Source organism: Antedon mediterranea, chromosome 1 (genome assembly GCF_964355755.1).
Source record: "Antedon mediterranea chromosome 1, ecAntMedi1.1, whole genome shotgun sequence".
Lineage (NCBI taxonomy): Eukaryota > Metazoa > Echinodermata > Crinoidea > Comatulida > Antedonidae > Antedon > Antedon mediterranea.
In genome coordinates this window covers 37,626,475-37,646,280 of record NC_092670.1, presented here as the reverse complement: position 1 = coordinate 37,646,280, position 19,806 = coordinate 37,626,475, and the positions used below count along the sequence as shown (strand labels likewise).

The window sequence follows — 19,806 nt, the reverse complement described above, 5'->3', positions numbered from 1 at the left end:
TTTGCGGCCAGCATATGCATACATAATACGAAATATAAAACGAAATCAGCATAAGCATCAACATGGCGGCCACTCCTCCTTTACAATAATAACTCTACATTGGTGATGTAGTGAATAGCATAACGATAATAACCATCGGGTCAAATCGGGTCAAATTCACTGTGTAAAATACAGCATTTTTGCTTACAGTATTATTAATGCCAGTCTTGTAAAAAAAATATATTTTAAACAAATATTTCAGCAAAGTCTGGCTGTTAACTTGATAAACATGATACCATAGCATGATGAAAAACTTAATTTGATCCACGACTCGCAACGCAACTAACTGACCAGATCTAATCCCGCAGGTATAACGGAATAGAAGTAATGTCACATGTAATACATTATATTTCCCTACGGGTCCATTACCTGCACTTTATAAATAAAAATTCAAACTGAAAAGTATATAAAATTTATATTTACACACGCACAAAAGGTGGTGGTATTGCTAATACGTTCTGCCTTTTAGTTCACACTTTGCAGAGGTTATGTACTTTATTAATATAACATTTCATTCATATTTAAATAAAATTATTATATATTAATGAATATACAATTTTAAAATTCAAGATGGAGGTTGAAGAATATGTATGGCAGTTCCAATTTAAAAACCAAAGTAAAATCTTGATGACTATTGGACAGTGTGAACACAGGCTTAATAGTTAAAGACAAACACCAATTGGCGCTGCCTGTATGGTGCTACATCAAGAGTCACTTTGAAGAGGCTCAGGTCTTTTATGATACATTCTTTGCATTTGATCATCTTCTTGATATTGCTCATTGCAAATGCCAAATATGGCATCATATCTTTCATAGGGTTTTCTTTACCTACCCTCATACCATACATATTCCCATGTACTCTAATCCTGACTGTTCTAATTTTTATTATTAAACTCTAACTTACTTCAGAACATCACAATATCATAATATATAAATAAACCATTCCTAATGTTGTTTTAATTCTCCTGATATCAGCCAAACACCACCTAAAGACCAATACACATACAAGCGGTAACAGTACAGTATTCTAAGGTTCAAAGTTCTATTCTACGATTAATTTAAATTATTCTTTGAATATTTTCCTCTAATGAAAGCATTTAAAGCACTTACTGTAATGCCATGCACACCAATATCGTAAGGTTGAAATTTGAAATTTGAAATTTATATTTGAAATTTGAGTAAGTAACAGCATCAGAATATAACAGTATTATAATGTCCTATTTTACAATTAATTTAAAGGTGTATTGCCCCTCTTGTAGATTTTTTTGTTTTGAATATGCCATTTTAATGCACTTCGGCCAAAAATTGGACCGAAACAATAATTATTTACCTGAAAAAACTGTAATTTGAAGCAAAAAATAGTCAAATTGGCTTCTAGCCAATTGTTTTTATTTTATTATTTTATTTTTCATGTTTTTGGGGGACAATACATCTTTAAGTTATTCTTCAAATATTGTAAACATTTTTAAATGGTTACAATATTCATAGCATTAGCTGCTTTTGCTATGCACAACCAAAACAGAATACAGTAAAAGTATATCAATGCTGTCACATATTCTACATGTGCATTATTTGCGAGGCATTCAGTAATGGAAGGTTCACACAATAAATCTCTTTAATCCAACACATTGAAAGCACTCGGTTTATATGTTGTATCGTATTACGAACAAGTGTTGATGATTATTATCACTAATTTCATAATAATTTTACCAATTCTCCTTTGATACGGCATTAGGAAGCTTTCGATTTCGCAACAACTATGACCTGGACTTTGGACTAAGTGTTATGAACAGTCGCATGCGAAGAATTTGGGTTGATTTTGACGATTTACTGAACTCATTTTGATATTAATGTTTGTTATTAATGATGATTAAAGAACTTAGTAAATCTTTCGAGACTAGTAGGAGGTTACCCTGGTACACACACAGCCACTGATCATAACTGGGCCCTCTAGGAGACCAGTCTTTGACCGAAGAGGTCACCCAGTATAAATAAATAATACAAAACAACACCAAAACAACACTTAAACAAGCACAAAATCAATTGAAAAACAGGAATGCCTAAATGTTCCATCTTTTGCTTTGGAATTTTCAAAACTTAGGGAGTCTAAAGCAGGATAGGATCTGCACAGTGGCGTAACAGCTATCAGCGCTCATTGGCTAAACTTAGGGGCCCCTGAGCTTATGGGGCTCCTGAGCATTTCCCAGATGAAAAAACAGGCATTAAAATATGTCGAAAAAGGCTACAAAAGCCAGAGGCCTCCAGCGTTGTAGGGCCACTTAGGGTTCCTAATCCAGGGGCCTCAGGCCTCTGCGTTACGCTACTGGATATGCACATACATGTATGATCAACTAACTCTAGAAACAAAGTTTGGGCAACATAATTCTTTTTGTTCTATAATGACACGATAATGTGAAATAATAATGATACAGATATGATGACTATATGATTATCATCAATGAGTAATTGAAAAAAAAGTTGAAAATTATGCTGATGACAAACAATTACTAATTTGTTATTGGCTCTGCCAGAAGGCCTATTGTTATTGTAACCTTGTTTTTTTCATATATACATCAATATCATATTCTTATGGTAATTTTCATATTTGGATATTGTCTTTTAGTAGCCTTCATTGTGTATGGTAACAATGCCATCACAGACCACAAGGTCTTTTATCCTATAGCTGTCCATTGCAAAACAAATGAAAAAAATAATTAAATATCATTTAATTTCATGCTTTGAAATAATTTCATCACAAGTTCTTGCCTTGTTTTTGGCATACTGTACATATTATTTTGCCATATTTTCATGTTTTATATTGTTCTATATACTGTACCTGTATGTATTTTATTTGAAGTTATAGAAGATCGCTATCAGTTCTTTTTAAAATAAAGAATCTGCATGAGGTATCCTCTTTGAAGATGTTAAAATAAGTAGATCAATGAAATGTATATGTCTAAAATAACTAATTTTTATTCAGTTTTTGTTGTTATTGAGGAAACTACCTTTGCGTCTTATACATCCTTCAGCTTGACATTGCCGCATATTATTTATATTAAAAAACAGAATATACATGTGAATGGCTTTACCCATAACACAGAACTACAGACATAGCATTATCCTTATAAAAGTAAATCACAACATTTAGGCTCAGAGCATTACAAATTCAACGTCTATTAAATGAGTATGCCATGTAAGTAAGTTAGCACGTATCAAGTCACGGTCATTACTTATTCTACGGTATAGGCACGTAGTAAATCACGATCGTCACTCCTTCCTCGTTTAAACACCATGCAACTAAGCACAGACTTCAATAAGACAGTACAATACACACTATTGTTTACAAACTAATTTGCATAATTTTTCGAATACAATAAAATATTTCTTTCAATCTTCACATTCCGTACAAAATTAAATATTGTAATTAAACAAATTTAATATTTGCAAAATAAAAATGATTTCGCTTATTCATTCCTATATTTCGGATAGTACAGTCAACTCTCCCAATACCGGACTCTCTGAAAACCAGAAACTCTCCCAATACCGGACTCTCTGAAAACCAGAAACTCTCCCAATACCAGACTTTTTTTGAGGATCAAAAGGTCCCAAATTTATTTTTACCCTTAAAAACACATTCCGAATACCAGACTTTCCGGAAAACCAGACTTATTTGGCCGGCCCAAAGGTGTCCGGTATTGGGAGAGTTGACTGTACACCCATATACAAATCGTACAAAAAACAAGAGAATCAATGAAAAAATAAATAAACTGTTAAATTTAACCAGAAATCCATTGACTTCCAGAGCTTTTGGTTCACTACTGTATTATCAAACCTTATTTTCAGAAAAATATTTTTTTATAGATTTTAATCAAAGGAAATAACTATATGCGATATCAAAATGGCCTGTTCAACATCAACAAACAATTTTTCTTTAAACAGTTCTGTTAAAAAAAAAACAAATTGAGTATGATAATATCTTGTGGATGACATGTACAATTTTATATTAGGTTTTTTCAACAAACTGAAAATATCCAATTTAAAATGAAATGACTTAATATTCCCTTGGATTCTGTTTCAAGATTCTCAACAGCTTCACTTTCTCTTATAAATATCATATTTAATAATACATTCAAAGTATTAAATTGTTCTTGCTGCGTGCTTTATATGTCTGCTGGCAAATGGATGTATACATATTTTGCCATTAAATTGTGTTTTATTAATATAATTTGTTTACTAATAATATTAAATTGTAAAACGATTAAACAGAACCTTTATAATTTGCATATCCCAAAAAAAGAAAATATGATTTGGCCTTTAATGACAGGAAATGAATATAATAATTTTAAGCTGTCAAATATGGTAGTGATATGCCCAAATATGGTAGTGATATGCCCAAATATGGTAGTGATATGCCCAAATATGGTAGTGATATGCCCAAATATGGTAGTGATATGCCCAAATATGGTAGTGATATGACATCATCATGTCCATCACATTTTTTTTTCTTCACATAAAGTTTGATAGTGTAGACAGAGCTTTACAATATCAGACACCATTGTGCTGGCAGAAATGCCTGGTTTTCCTGAAGGTTTGGGCTTGTTTCGAATTTCATAAACTTAGCACATTACTGTAAAGAATTTGGGGCACTTTTGAGGACCTGAATAACATTTCAGGGAGTCTAGTACCAGTTGGAATTTGTCAAAATTTTTGTCAAATTGTATATTTTAAATTATTTGCATCAAACTGAAGAACAGAATAGGATTGCTAATTTAATATAATCACTAAATAAACAATAATATTATCCTTTTGCATTTTAAACTAATTACATTATGCATACCTTACTCTGCATAAGAAATTATCTTATGATGCTAAGTATAAGACAGATTTGTATTATTTTTCTTAAATTGTTAAATTATAATAATTATTAATAGAAAACGAATTGTTTATCAAACCGAGAAACGTCTTTATATGTTAAAAGATTTTAAATTTAAATTACATTTTGGGGGTCTTTAAAACACGGATTGGAAAACTGTAAAATACATAATAACAAAATTCACAAAATACTTTTTTAAATTAGCAATTTGGGGGTCTTTAAAACATTGACTGGAAAACTGTAAAAGAAATCATAACGTTCACAAAACTCTGTTTTGAAAATACTAATAACAGAAAAAAAGCAAATTTTAATAAAAAACATCACCTACCTAATAATTTCCTATTAATGATTACCGACAAAATAACCTGATATAATGTGTATGGCAAAATCCCATAAAAGCATGAGAGAATTTATAATATTAATAATATATCCATTTACATTAGCATCTCATCATAGTTCATGCTGTACATTCACTAACAAGAGCTCAAACTGAATGAAGCAGTAGAGATTTCATATTCTCTCTCTTATCTGATAATAAGATGAAAATTGTACGGAAATGCAGAAAATTCTGATGATGCAGACACTGTACATTTGACTTGACAATTTTACTGTACATATAAGTGAGTAGAATGCCATACTCAATTGTAATCCCACCCCATATTTCTAGGCTAAAATCCACTACTAATGCAATCCAAATATAATCCCACCCTAATTTCATACCCATGCCTCCTGGGATTATAATATTCTTTTAATTTATAAATTATAATTTATACTGTTTTTTCTAAGGGCAATCAAAACCTTTAAGGTTATAGAAACTTATTCCTCTAAGTTTGTCTGCCATTTGTATGCATGCATTTATTTATATTTTTGGAGTATACAATATATTATTACTTACGTATAATACTAATAGCACTGTACATTTTGTATTGTGCATATAAATACAAATTCCTCAAGATAATAAAAATATCATTTGATCCATTCTGAAAATAATATCTAAACATTACTTATCATAGACTATATGGAAAGGTAACAAACTGTATGTAATACGGTAAATATAGATTTTGAATTGACAAATTCAAAGATGTCTAGTCTGTGATTCGTAAACTCTTACCATCTAATGGTGGATCCAGGAATAGGCCTAGCCGAGAACGCCTAGAATTTGTAAAACTATTACACTGTAGAAATTTGATATTCCTATCTAACAGAATAACAGAAAAGAGAATTGAAAATGTGAACAATTGGTAAACTCAAATAGTTCAAAAGCACATTAAAAAATAAAATTAAAAAATTAGAGATATTTCTTCTGTACCACCTAAAAAATATCCATTTGTTAGAAATTGCATCAATCCAAATGACTAACAAACATAAAATAGACCATCCTCAAATTTGTCATCCAATATAAGACTATAGGTTGCACACAGAGAATATGGTAAACCGTAAATTAATCTATGATGTCTAAAATAAAAGAAAATATTGTATATATATATATAGAGATAAAAATATACTAATATCACCTGAAATTTATCCATCCTAACATTACAAAATCCAAGAGGCAAACATCAGGTAGAAATAGGTGGTTAATGTCGATGTTAGCCCATGCAATCTACAGGTTTTGACAGCATTACAATTCACAATACAAGCCTATGTGAAACACATTAGCATTTGTAGTCGTATTCCGCCACTCACACCACTGCGTTCTGAACTCAAGGCTGCTTGCTTATGAATAATAAGTAATTAAATTTCACAGTCGGGAAAATTTGGTGGATACTAATTCTGAAGATCGTGAAGCTGTGTGAGGATTTCTAAGAGATATTTCCGTATTTATAATTCATTCACAAAATGAGGATGGTCTGTTCTGCTTGAGTGATTCTGTTCTGCTTGAGCAAACACTCGACCTACATATTTTATTTTATGTAGTTTAATTTTGAAACAATTAAATTTAAAGTCATATATTTAGTCATGAAGCTAGCGGGCTTGGTTAATTTCATCAAAATATTCAGTTTATTTGTAAAATCAATTTTGTTAGCAACATAAAACAAATTCTAAAAATGTTATTATTAACTTTGGATATCGTAAAATTTTATGTTTATAAGAAATGTATAAAAATGCAATCATTATTTCACATTCAGAAATATTAAAGTGAAAACATTTCAGATTTTTAATCAATAATAAAAATAATCAAATGGTCTCTTCAGAGAAATGCAACATTAATTAAATTAATTATGTACACTTACCGATTACAAATTATAAATTCAAATAAAGTTATTTTTGGAAATGTGAAATGGTTGCCTTTGAAATGTTCTGTTTAAATTAGTTTTGTACAACTTTTCAGTTTTACTTCCTTTAATTAGATTTTTTCAGAGATAACCATCTTTTTTGTTCAGCAGTCTTCAAAATGTTTTTTATAATAATTCTTAAGATTTTGAAATAGTACATAGCAATGATGACTATATAATTTTAAGATATTATTTTTTCAAACACAAGCCATCATAGTATTTGAATTGATTGTTTTGACTTGGTGGGGTACCCGGGGAAACCCTAGTTCGGGAAAAAAATGATTGGTAAAGAATTTCTTGTAAAACCTCATCTGAACTGTCTAGAGAGAGAGGCCTACATCCAGATCAAAAGTCAATACTGTGACTACTGTATACCCCAGGGGGATATGGCTGTTTGTTAAATCAGACATAAAGTAGGGGGAGGGGGGGGGGGGAGGTGGGATTAAACCCGAAGTGGATATACAGTATATTGTTTTATATTTAGGTATTCCATAGGCCTACATAATATACAGACTGTTAAATAGGAATTAAAATAAACATTTAAAAAAATTATAAAAATAAGTCCGAGTCTAGTTTGAAATGTGAAACTGTAAAATTCCAATCCGATCTTGTTCCAAATACATAAATAGAAATGCCATGGACAATTATTGATTCCATGTTATTTTAGGATTCTTTCATTTTCCTATAGGAAATTCATGGGATCAGAAGGTTAAATCATAAATTCAAAAGAGAAATATCATATACTATATTTCATTCAAAATATTCTAAGATAAAGCTAAGCCAATGCGAAAGGTATTTGACTAAAAGTACATTTATAAATCTGATGTAATATTTAATGTATAACTTATTATTTTACCAATAATAATAAATAGAAATTACTTTAAAACTATTATAAAAATTAAAACAAGATAAAGCTAAGCTAATGGTAAAGGTATGTGACAGAAAGTAAATAATACTATGACATTTCTAAATCTGATGACAAATATAAATATGTATAACTTATATATTTACCAATAGTAATATATATAAATTACTTTAAAACTATTATAAAAATTAAAACAACATGAAGCTAAGCTAATGGTAAAGGTATGTGACAGAAAGTAAATAATACTATGACATTTCTAAATCTGATGTAGTGTAATTGTAAATGTTTTATAACTTAATATATAGAAATGACTATTATAAACATTAAAACAATATAAAGCTATGCTAATGCGAAAGGTATACGACAGAAAGTACATATGCTATGAAATTTCTAAAGCTCATTATCTTAATCTTATATATAACGTCATTGTGTACTTTTAACAATGAAATAGAAATTACTTTAACACTAATTAAAATTAAAACAAGATAAAGGCTAAAGAAATGGAAAGGTATATGATTGAAAGTACATAATGCTATGACATTTCTAAATCTCATCTTATTCTTAACGTCATTGTATACTTTTAACAATGAAATAGAAATTACTTTAACACTAATTAAAATTAAAACAAGATAAAGGCTAAACCAATGGAAAGGTATATGATTGACAGTACATAATAATGATATTATACAATTTATAATCTCCATTATTTTATTCTAATATAACCTTGTATACTTTTAACAATGAAATAGAAATTACTTCAATAATACTAAATACTATAGAAATAAAAACAAGAATAAAAATGATCTTATCTTACTTCTAGATGATAGTAAATCCCGTACAGTTCAAAGTGAGTACATCTTTAACAAGCCTAACGTTTATCTATTCCAATCACACTCACTCCAATCAATACAAGTGAATCAATACGAAAGAGAAATTGTATGAATGAGCTTTGTTTGGCAACAGCTAATTTATATGCAGTCGTGACTTTTAGACCCACGGTACCGTGTCGAACTGTAAACAAACTGTATGTTAATTAATCCCTGGTCTAATTTAACATTAGTAGGAGGATGACATAAGGGCTGTGAAAGCTAATGAGTTTTGAGGCAAGATGGTGTTGCATACATTATGATAATATTATTATAAATGGGTATTTATAGCTCAGTCTGTGAAACCATAGTTTGCTGGGTTCAATTTCTGTCAATGACCAGAATTAGTATGAACTATTACATAATTTATGACTAAAATAATAAAGTTATTCTTAATTTTCAAAATACAGCATATTTTGAAATAGTCAAATACATATTTAAATCATCTTGTAAATAATTAAGAAATAAATAGATTTTTCCGAAAACAAACTTCTAATAATTACTGTATGACAAAAAGGAAACTAATCAAACATTTTTGGAAAATCTGTAATAAATAAAAACTCTAAATACAGACCATTCCCATGCTAAAGAAACTAGGTGTCGAGGGTCACTAAATACAGCACTGTACACCAAGTTTAAACAAGAAATATTTCTTACAAAAAACGCCACTCTTCTCACGATATTCTCAATATTTATCAAAAATGGTTAGTTTCATAGACTCCCTTTTCACAGAAATGCTTTGGTGTGTGCGCAAGCACAAATACTCATTTTTTTAGCCGTAGTAAACTATAAGCTACTGCATGGTAACAGTGTTTCCTAATTCTTCCGTTCTCTTTAATATAACTGCCTAAAGGAGCAGCGTGGAAAAACTACCCCAAAATAAATGTTTTATTGTAATTATAGACCAAAGTATCATCGATGCTAAAATCCTTTTACTTTAAAATACCGTAGGCCTCTTTCTTTGACTAGACATTGAAATTAATAACTTCTCTTAACTATATTTAGAAATTCTTTATTAATCATTTTTTCCTGAAACATTTTCAATTACACATCCTTAAAAAAGCCTAGATGAAATTAATTTATGGATTTCAAATTTCTCATTTCCACAATGATATAAATCATAATTTAATCGTAATTTATATAAATTATGATTCAAGGAAGCAGGAAGTATATATATCTATCTTGAATAAATTTCTAATTTTGAATGGAAATGTTATCAATTATAATTATTATTATTATAAATAATAAATTACTAAAGCAAATTAAAAAAAGAGACTGTGGGTATCATCAGTGGCTGGATCTCAATGAAAGGGGTCATGTCAAAATTATTCTACTGCAGTAAATATATTTTTTTACTGCAGTAACATTTTATTTTATTTTACAAAGCAATATAAAAAAAAAGTCCTTTGCTTGGTTGGTCGTTTTTTATTTGGTCTTGTAAGACTGTTAAAACTTGTTAATGTATTTGATGTTTATATCCGTGTCTTTTATATACTGTATATTTGTTCACTCATAAGCCGGAATAGGCTGGTCTTGTTGTAAACAAGAGTGTGATTAAATAAATAATAAAATAAATAGTGCATGCTGTTTTCAAAAAACAAACAAAAAGATTGCTAAATAATTGAAGAAACCGATTTAAAGAGAAGTAAGCAAATGTAATTACTGCAGTAATTACAGTAAAATAATTTTGACAAGTAGGAAAATAAATATTATACATTTCCCAGTAATTGTGGTTTAATATTTCTTCAAGTGTATTTATTTATAACTACCACATCCCCTTACATGGAACTAAGTTTAAAATTCATGATTTGAAGTTAACACTAACATGTAATTTATTTAATGTGATACAATAATAAAACTACGCCCACACAAACCGGGTACATGAATAATGAATTTCTTAAGAAATGATACAATACGTAGAAAGTAAGAAAAATCTAAGAAAAAATACTCGTAATAAATATGATAACTATACGAAGAATTTATTTTAGTAGCCCTTTACTATTTTTTTTAAGAACCAAATTTAGGTTCACCCTAAATACATTCACTATTTTATTCCTACCAATTCATAGAATATTTGACATAGTCCTAACAATTGTATGTAAAACAAAAAACATTTTAAAAACAGGAAATAACAAAAATCAAAAGTAAACAAAGCAATTATTAAAATCATATTTTATGCAGTGGCATGAATGAACAAGATTAAAAAAAAATATATAGCAATAAGTCATAAATTTCAACTTTAAACGTTGTGTCTCATTGCGATAACTAGAACACTTGTGTGTGTGAATAAATGAGGATATCCGCCACATCTCGTAGGTTAGGGTGCTTGCTATGTTTAACGGATTGTGTAGTTATAAACATCTAATTACATCTTCACATAAAAACTTAAGCTTACTTGATTTTAGAAAGAAGGAATTTCTGCATTATTATGGGAGTATGTTTACATTTGTGTTTGATCCAAAAAATAACCGGGGTAATAATGTGCAGCGCATTGATAGCTTGTTTAAATATTATTATATATTTTCATTGTTATTAAGATATTTAAATATTATTCAAGTTCTGCGAGTAAACTAATTGGCTACATGAACCACTGCATATCAAGCTGGTAAATAAATGGCATCTTTGAAGATATCAACATTAGTTAAATAAATCATATGCAAATTAGGCTAATCTAATTGTGTGTTACAATCCTCATATTAAAATGGGTCATACGTACAGTTTTTATTTTATTTTATTTTTATTTAAATCAAAAGGCAAATTTACTGAAAAAAAACAAGCAAACAAAGTTTTTGGAAAACACTATTCCTTCGCCAGGGTTAATGTTTTTATTTAAATACAAAATAATCACTGTAGCATTTATTTTAAAACGTATTATTAATATGTGACCATGATTCTTTATGACATAATATTGTAATGCTAATTATAGGCATAACATTTTAATAATTAAGAGCATATTATGTTACACAGCATATCCTACTATAAGACCTGTATTATATCGTACAAAGCAGAAAAAGAAAAATACCATATATGGTATCTATAATTCTATTTTTATCCTCATCTAAACTTGTCACACTATAATTATACCATAAAATTCACTAAATAACTTGATATCTGGTAGATTGGGAAACTTTTTATATGCCAAATAAGGCAACTATTGAAACAACACTTAAATAAAAATATATATATATATGTTCACTCCAAATAAGGCAACATTTCACTATAATGTCATTGAGAAGCTAAGTCCTCAGAAAACGAAAAAAAAAGTGACAGTTTTGGTCATTATTGGAAACTCAGTAAAAGGTTTTATAACATTTAAATTTTCTTGAAAAAGGCATGAATACATGATACTTAAAGATATATTGTCCTCCTAAAAACACTTTTATTTTTTTCTAATTTATTGTTGAATATGCCATTTTAATGTCACATAATAGTAATATTCACTTTGACCAAAAACTGGATTGAAAAAAGGTTTACCTGAAAAAATGTAATTTAAAGCAAAAAATACTTAAATTGTCTGTCAGATTAAACATTTCCTTTTATAAGAGGAAATAATTATTTGTTTACCTTTTTTTTTTTTACAGAAGTGAATAACTTTATTAAAACTGCAAAATGGCCTATTTAACGTCTGATTTTATTAATATTAATTTTTCATATTTTTGGGGGACAATACATCTTTAAAGATTGTGGACATTATTGTGAGAAAAAAACAACAAACAAACATACACACAAATAAAATAATACAAAGTAATACACACAAATAGAACCTACCTGAATGAGATATTCAGAATCATTATACGTGCACAGCCTGAAAACATTTTTCTTTTTGGTGTAGTCGTACGCAATGTCAACGATGGCTGACTTAATACTAATTGGACGCTCCTCCAGGCTAACAGGATTCTACAGGGAGGAAACGGATTATGACATACATAATTAGTGAAAATAATTTAAATGGTATTGTGAAATAACTGCCATGCAACACTAATTTTGTAGATATTTATGAAATATAATAATAATTAATTCATTCTTATATAGCGCATATAAGCAAGATCTGCTTACATGCACATTATTACTCCGAATTACTTTTTAGATCAAACACATATGGAAACATACTGTACTCCCATAATAATGTAGCTAGTAATAGTAACCTATTTTATACACCTGGGTGGAGAGAGGCAAATGTAAATGTCTTGCCTAAGGATAAAAGCAATGTGGCGAAAGTTGGATTCGAACCACAATCTCACGATCAGTAATCAAATGTCCACCACACTGCCCTCCACTTAAGTAATCTATGTTTTTGTTGTATGCTTTAAGATATGGAATCTTGTGGACCATAACATACTTGAGAGACGTGACAGTATTATAAAATTATTGTGTTGAATAATGAAATATTTAAACTAAAACTTACAAGAATTATTTCTCTTCTTTCTTTCAGAAGGTACAGTGCGTGGCCCTTTAACATTCCCCATACTAATTTCCAAGACCGATCTGTTGCTCTCTGTAAGAAATGATAAATTAAACCGATACATTTAATCTTACAATACAAAATACTGTAATGACAATACAGGCAAACGTAAGTAAAGTGTTTTGCCTAAGGATACAAGCAATGCAAAAAAGCTTTGGAATTGAACTCCCAATCTCACGATCAGTAGTCCAGCATCAAACACACTGCACCACACCCCCTTACATAGATTGGTCGTCACAATATCTCTATGACTAATAGGTTCACATCTGGCACAAGTTATTGACTCCTTAACTCAAAGAAAATAATTACTTACTCTGCCATCTTTGGCTTCCACTTTGATCTGCAATGGGCCTTCCTTGATCACATCAGCAAACTGGTCATTTGTCATACCAACTCTAGATGATGCCGCTTCGGTAACTCTTGGCGTGCCCTCGCCAAAGAACTCTTTTAACTTCCTGATACTAGGAGTTCGCTTTTGAACAGGTTTCCTATTTGTTAACAAATAAATTACAAATGAACTTCCCTATTAAGTTTTGAATACAATTCATGATATCCAATCGCATATTTACATTATATTTGTTTACATCCATGAGGATTCAGGATTTTGAGATAACTTTGATCCACATATGCTGATATTCTAAAAGTGTTATTTCATTTAATAAACATCATTGTAACTTACTATTATAAAGCTCTGTCTACACTATTAAACTTTATGTGACAAAAATGTGATGTGCCCATATATGGACATGATGATGTCATATCACTACCATATTTAAGCATATCACAACTGATTGGACAATGGAATGTTGCCACTAAATATTGACATACTAATTTATAGCTTTTAAAGTATAAGTTATTACATTGTTGCACATGATTGTAACTTGTAGTAAATAAATGTTGTTATCCATACATTAGATTATTTTAACACAATCAATCCATTATTGCCCCAAAAATTGTTCCTTTTCAATTTCAGTATTTTCTTTTTGTTTCTAATTAAAAATTAAGTTAAAATTGAATTGCAGTGGTCTTAAATCGGAGGGCAATTTAAAAAAAACCCCAACATATTCCATGAACTATTAATCTTACTGATTTTCTTGCGGAGGTGTCCGGTGTTCAACAAAGTCTTCATCTAATGATTGTAAGGATGTCAGACTTGTGGTATCCGCCTGCGGTTGTCTGCTGCCATCAAACGTTGTTTTTAGAAATGACGTACGACGATTTGCACGCTGTTTTGATTCGACCACTGCAAAAGAACCAATGTTAGTTACTAAAAATAGATACATTGTTAGTTACTGAAAATAGATACATTGATGTTACTAAAAATAGAAAAATTGATGTTACTAAAAATAGAAACAATGATAGTTTCTAAAAATAGAAACATATGGTATTGCTAAAAATAGAAACAGGTGTTAATCAAAAAGAAATATTATTCATTACTAAGAGAACCATTCATAGCTACTGAAACAAACCAAGTGTTAACTACCATTTCTAATTTATCTCTTTTAAAAAAATCTTATTATAATGAACACAATCTGTTATTTAAAATAATAAACATTCTAAACATGATCTTATTAGTTACTGTATTAAAGCAGACAAAGTCCGCAATCCAACAGTCTAAATTTCATCTTTTTAAAAGTCGGGATTTTTTATTACATTTTGGGCCACATTACAGCATAAACAAACATGGTTCATACTATTGCTTCAAAAATAAATATAGTTCTTCATAAAATTCATAAATTGTCGTTTGAGGCTTCAAATTATGTATTTGGAAGTAGTGAAACATAGGGGGTTCAGAATGGGAAGGTTAAATCATAGATATGTGTGGAAATATATAGTAAACAGTTATATATTGACTAATGAATGGAAATAACTTAAGGTATTACAATAGAGAATTGTAATGAAGTTTCTCCAATGAGTTTAAGGTACAGTAATAATATCTAATGTAAAATGCAATATGTATATACACATTATTTATACAAGTATTCCCTCCAATAAAAGCCCACTTTCAGTAGCAGATCTGTGGCTGTCTTTAGCCTGTTCTCTCTACACTATGTGACAAAAAATGTGATGTGTCCATATATGGGAATGATGATGTTATATCACTACCATATTTGGACATATCACCACCACATTTGGGCACATCACACTTTTTTGTCAAACTATTTTGATAGTGCGGATAGAGCTTTAAGAATATTTCGTACTGGTCTCTAGCTGGAGTGGTATTTTATTGCAGAGACACCTGTAATAGTGAGCAAGTGTTCCAAAAAAATAGTTAATGATTATAGTAATAATTAAACATAATAATAATAATAATGAGTTGAATATAATAATAGTTAAGTTAACTTGAAATGAAGAAATATATAAGTTAGATACCAGCTACCGTATAAGGAAATACACAAAATAAACGTTAATAATATATCATCACATGACAGCATAATCAAGGAGATGTTTGGAATTAACAACAGCATAACAAGGACATATAAAGATGAAGAAGGTACAGACTTTCTGTAATAATCTTAATATTGTACTGCCATATTGAACATATGATAATGAATATCTTCAATTAATACTACAGAATACGATAGACTAATGAGTGTAGTATACACAATTTGTTAATTTGGACAGTACTGTAGATGGCAGCAAACATAATTTTTGAAACAAAAAAACAAAAACAAACCTTTTCTCTGGCTAGTATCATAAGTGCCTTTGATAGCAAAAGTAAAACATAGAAAAAATTTAAACAAAAAACATAAATTTTTTTAAGAAACACAAATATTTCCACAACATTAAAAGATATTCCAAATAAACTAAATTTAACCATAGAAAAATGGTTGTAAAAAAAGAAACAACTCGAAACCATGCTACCGAAGAATGAAAGTATTATAACGAACATAAAAAGTAGAATAAATTGTTAGCAACTTTTATTAGGATACCAAAGAGCTAACATATTCCAAGAAAAGTTATGCTGTTTATATGGTCCTTAAGCTCTGTCTACACTATCAACTTTATGTGACAACAAAATTCGATGTGCCCATATATGACCATGATGATATCATATCACTACCATATTTGGGCATATCACTACCATATTTGGGCATATCGCTACTATATTTGGGCATATCACTACCATATTTGGGCATATCACTACCATATTTGGGCACATCATCACTTTTTTGTCAAACTAGTTTGATTGTGTAGACAGAGCTTTAGTTATCTTTTAATAATTTATAAATGTATTAAATGAATGTATTTTGAATGTATACAATATTATTAATTATTATATAATAAATAATGGCCTATTCACAACTCACTGTTAGTTTGATGTAATGTTAGGTACTGTATTTTGATGTTTGATGATTTCCAAAATAATTTAAAAGATTATTTATTACATATAGTGAAAATGCAAATTTCTTCTGTATTTTAAAGGGTTTGGTTTCTAATATAGATTCTATTAGTTTAAAAATTAGTCTTAAAGGCCAGGTGCGGGCAAAAAATTTCTATTGATCATACATTCCAATAATTGTCGATCTATAGTTTCCCCTATGTTTCATAATTTTTGGAATTTTATTTATGTTACACAAGCTTGTTGAAAATAAGCACTTTCTTATCAGTGGGGGGATAGTTCAAATTACACAGTAAAATCTCTATTCTTTTGTACACAAATTTTGTAAATAGAGAGGCATTTTAAAAAGCTATAAAAAATAAACGGTGTGGTAAAAAACGTTATCAGATGACTAAATATAGGTAATATAACTTGAATATTACATTTCTGATATTTTTATTCAACTTCAGATTTTTATTTTCATGCTATAGCAAAAATTATCCACCGTATATCCACCATCTTTTTTCACCTTCTAGGGAGTCACCAGACATGTTATTGCATTAGGTTAACAACCTAACTACTGAAAAAAAGTCTTCTTGGTTTTTATAGAAGAATTTAGCCAAATTTTGTATTTGACCATATTAAGGGAAATTCATATTTTTTCGTATTGATTTCTGTTAATAACATTTTATTTATGTACAATTAACCAAATATTATATTTAAATTCATGCCTGTACCTGAGCTTTAAACTAATTAAAAATTTTTTTTTATTTATGTATTAAATTTAATGATACAATCACTACAGAAATGGTACTGCTGAAACTTGTATGATATGGCACAAAAGATAAGAAACAAGCACAATGATTCTGTTTTATTCTTTGGTACCACACATATTGACAATAAAATGTATTTTAAGTGCTACAACACTGTGCCTGTTCTTATATATACATAATCTAGTAGTTATTCTATAAACTGGACTATAGTATACAGTACTATACTATAAGTATCCCGAAATCACACTTTCTGAAATCGAGAAACTCTCCAAAAACCAAAATTTTGTCACAGTGCGAATGATTTAAATTACTTTTTTTTTAACTATTAAAAAACTGACATTTTTCAGCAGGCAATGTGCCTAGGCTTGGGAGAGTTTTAAGTATATAAATACTCCGTTTTCAATGTGCATCATTTTATATTCTAAATGTGTTGCTGTTACTTGTCAAATTGATGAATGTAATGTAAAACACATGCATTATTTCAAGAAAGATCATCGACCCAAGTTAGCTTTTCTGCAATAAGAAACATGCTTGTACAATGAAGAGTGCCCTCTAGTATGAGATTTTACAATGCAAGCTACCAGTCACAAGCCCTAAAAAAGGTTAATAATGAAAAGCACCGCAACTCCTGGAGAAAAATAATAAAAAGACCATGTAGGTCAAAGGTTACTTCGTCTAGCCAACCGAGGAGTCAGCGTTTGGATCCAGGAAGTCTTTTCCTTTGGAGCTTTGTCTTTCATCCCTAGAAATATAACGAAAGAATTAGTTGAATTAAAAGAAACTAAATAGATGGATAAGTGTGGAATGTTGAATGAAAAAAAACTAAAGCCAAATAAATTTTTAAGAAATTCTACAATACTTGACTGATATCCATGTACAGGTATAATGCAAAATACACTTTATGAGCAATTAAATATATCTAAAAATATATATGGCACAGTGTTAATGCTTTAAAATAATTAAAATTAATTATATGAATTTGTAAATATATGCACTTGGTGTCATTTTTCAAGAAGAGCACTGTTTCAGTAAATGTGTTTGTGTTACTGATAATGATGTGTTATTGCACAAGAAACTAACTTGATTTTTTTTCAGCTAGTTATAATGTCAAACAATGTATTTAGTTATCCATTAAATTACTTGTACTGATTTAAGTACTTTTTTATTTTTTTATTTTTTTTTTTTTACATATTTATTCAATATATTTGTTTAAAAAAAATGTATTGATGGTTCCCATGCAGATATATTAGCAATGTCAATGTATTCAATATGAAGTATAACCATGGTCTTTTTATTGACTATGAGTAAACCTAATTCCATGCTAAATAAATACCATCCATGTTTTGGTTATAAGGTACTAAAGACCCAATGAATACTGACTGATATTTGTTATATATCAATAAATATATAACTCAATACTGTAAACAACATGAATAACAAAATATAATGTAAATATGTGAAATATACAATGAAGTGACTATATGAGAAATAATCATTTAATAATATTAAAATTTCTGTGCAACCATCTGACATTACATTCCAATATATCTATACTGTGCATACAAAAACCCATCAATAATAAACCATTATCAACTTCCAGCCAATCGAAATGTATCTACCAGTTAATGAGAGTGCCTCTATATTTACCAGCCAATAGCAGTGCCTGTATTATTTGCTATTAACCAATCATAATGATTGTTACTCAACCATGTACACATGAAATAATTATTGGTATTATGCTGGCAAATGAATAATTTGTTAATGTTACATATATCAATATTACATGGTAACATGTTATGCATAATAATATAATATATAATTTGAATATTTAAATTATAGTGAAAATATATAAAGAGCAGCATTCAACATATCAAAGACTTTTCTTCGTAACATTTTAATGCTTTAAAAATATTTTTAATAAGTCTGTAATTAGAAAGTTAATTTATTTTTTTTAATAATTGTATTATTTTAAATGTAATTTAAAAAAAATCAAATTAATTGTTTTTTAGTGGTTATTGAGTAATTTTGAAAATATATAGGAAAAACTTTGTTATTTTAATATTTTATAGACTGAATTATTTAAACCATAACCAAAATTAAAAAAAGATTTTTGTCATCTAAATTCAGAAATTTATTCCATTGTTTTACAAAAATAAAATAAAAAACAAATCCAAATGAAAATTAGTCCATTCAATAATATATTTTTATAAAAAAGTGTGTTATATTTAATGAATATGCAGATTATGTTAATTATTCCGTATAATTTATGTTAATTAGCATGCATTGAATCAGGCACCATGCAGGAAGCTTGAACTAACTAAGCAATGTGC

General features: G+C 29.0%; 1 protein-coding gene across 6 annotated transcripts in view; it reads right to left on the bottom strand.

Annotated features, from left to right (window-relative positions):
• LOC140056925 (rho GTPase-activating protein 23-like) overlaps positions 1-19,806 on the bottom strand; it is an 86,213-nt gene that overhangs the window by 16,805 nt on the left and 49,602 nt on the right. For 3 of the 6 annotated variants that reach the window (XM_072102486.1, XM_072102557.1, XM_072102842.1), the window contains 6 exons: positions 18,147-18,218; positions 16,059-16,085; positions 14,468-14,624; positions 13,695-13,869; positions 13,325-13,414; positions 12,688-12,816 (listed from right to left, as the gene is read on the bottom strand). In XM_072102486.1, the coding sequence (XP_071958587.1) occupies positions 12,688-12,816; positions 13,325-13,414; positions 13,695-13,869; positions 14,468-14,624; positions 16,059-16,085; positions 18,147-18,218 (650 nt within the window). The remainder of the gene's footprint in view (positions 1-12,687; positions 12,817-13,324; positions 13,415-13,694; positions 13,870-14,467; positions 14,625-16,058; positions 16,086-18,146; positions 18,219-19,806) is intronic. The other 3 variants (XM_072102696.1, XM_072102764.1, XM_072102623.1) reach the window with 2 other exon arrangements.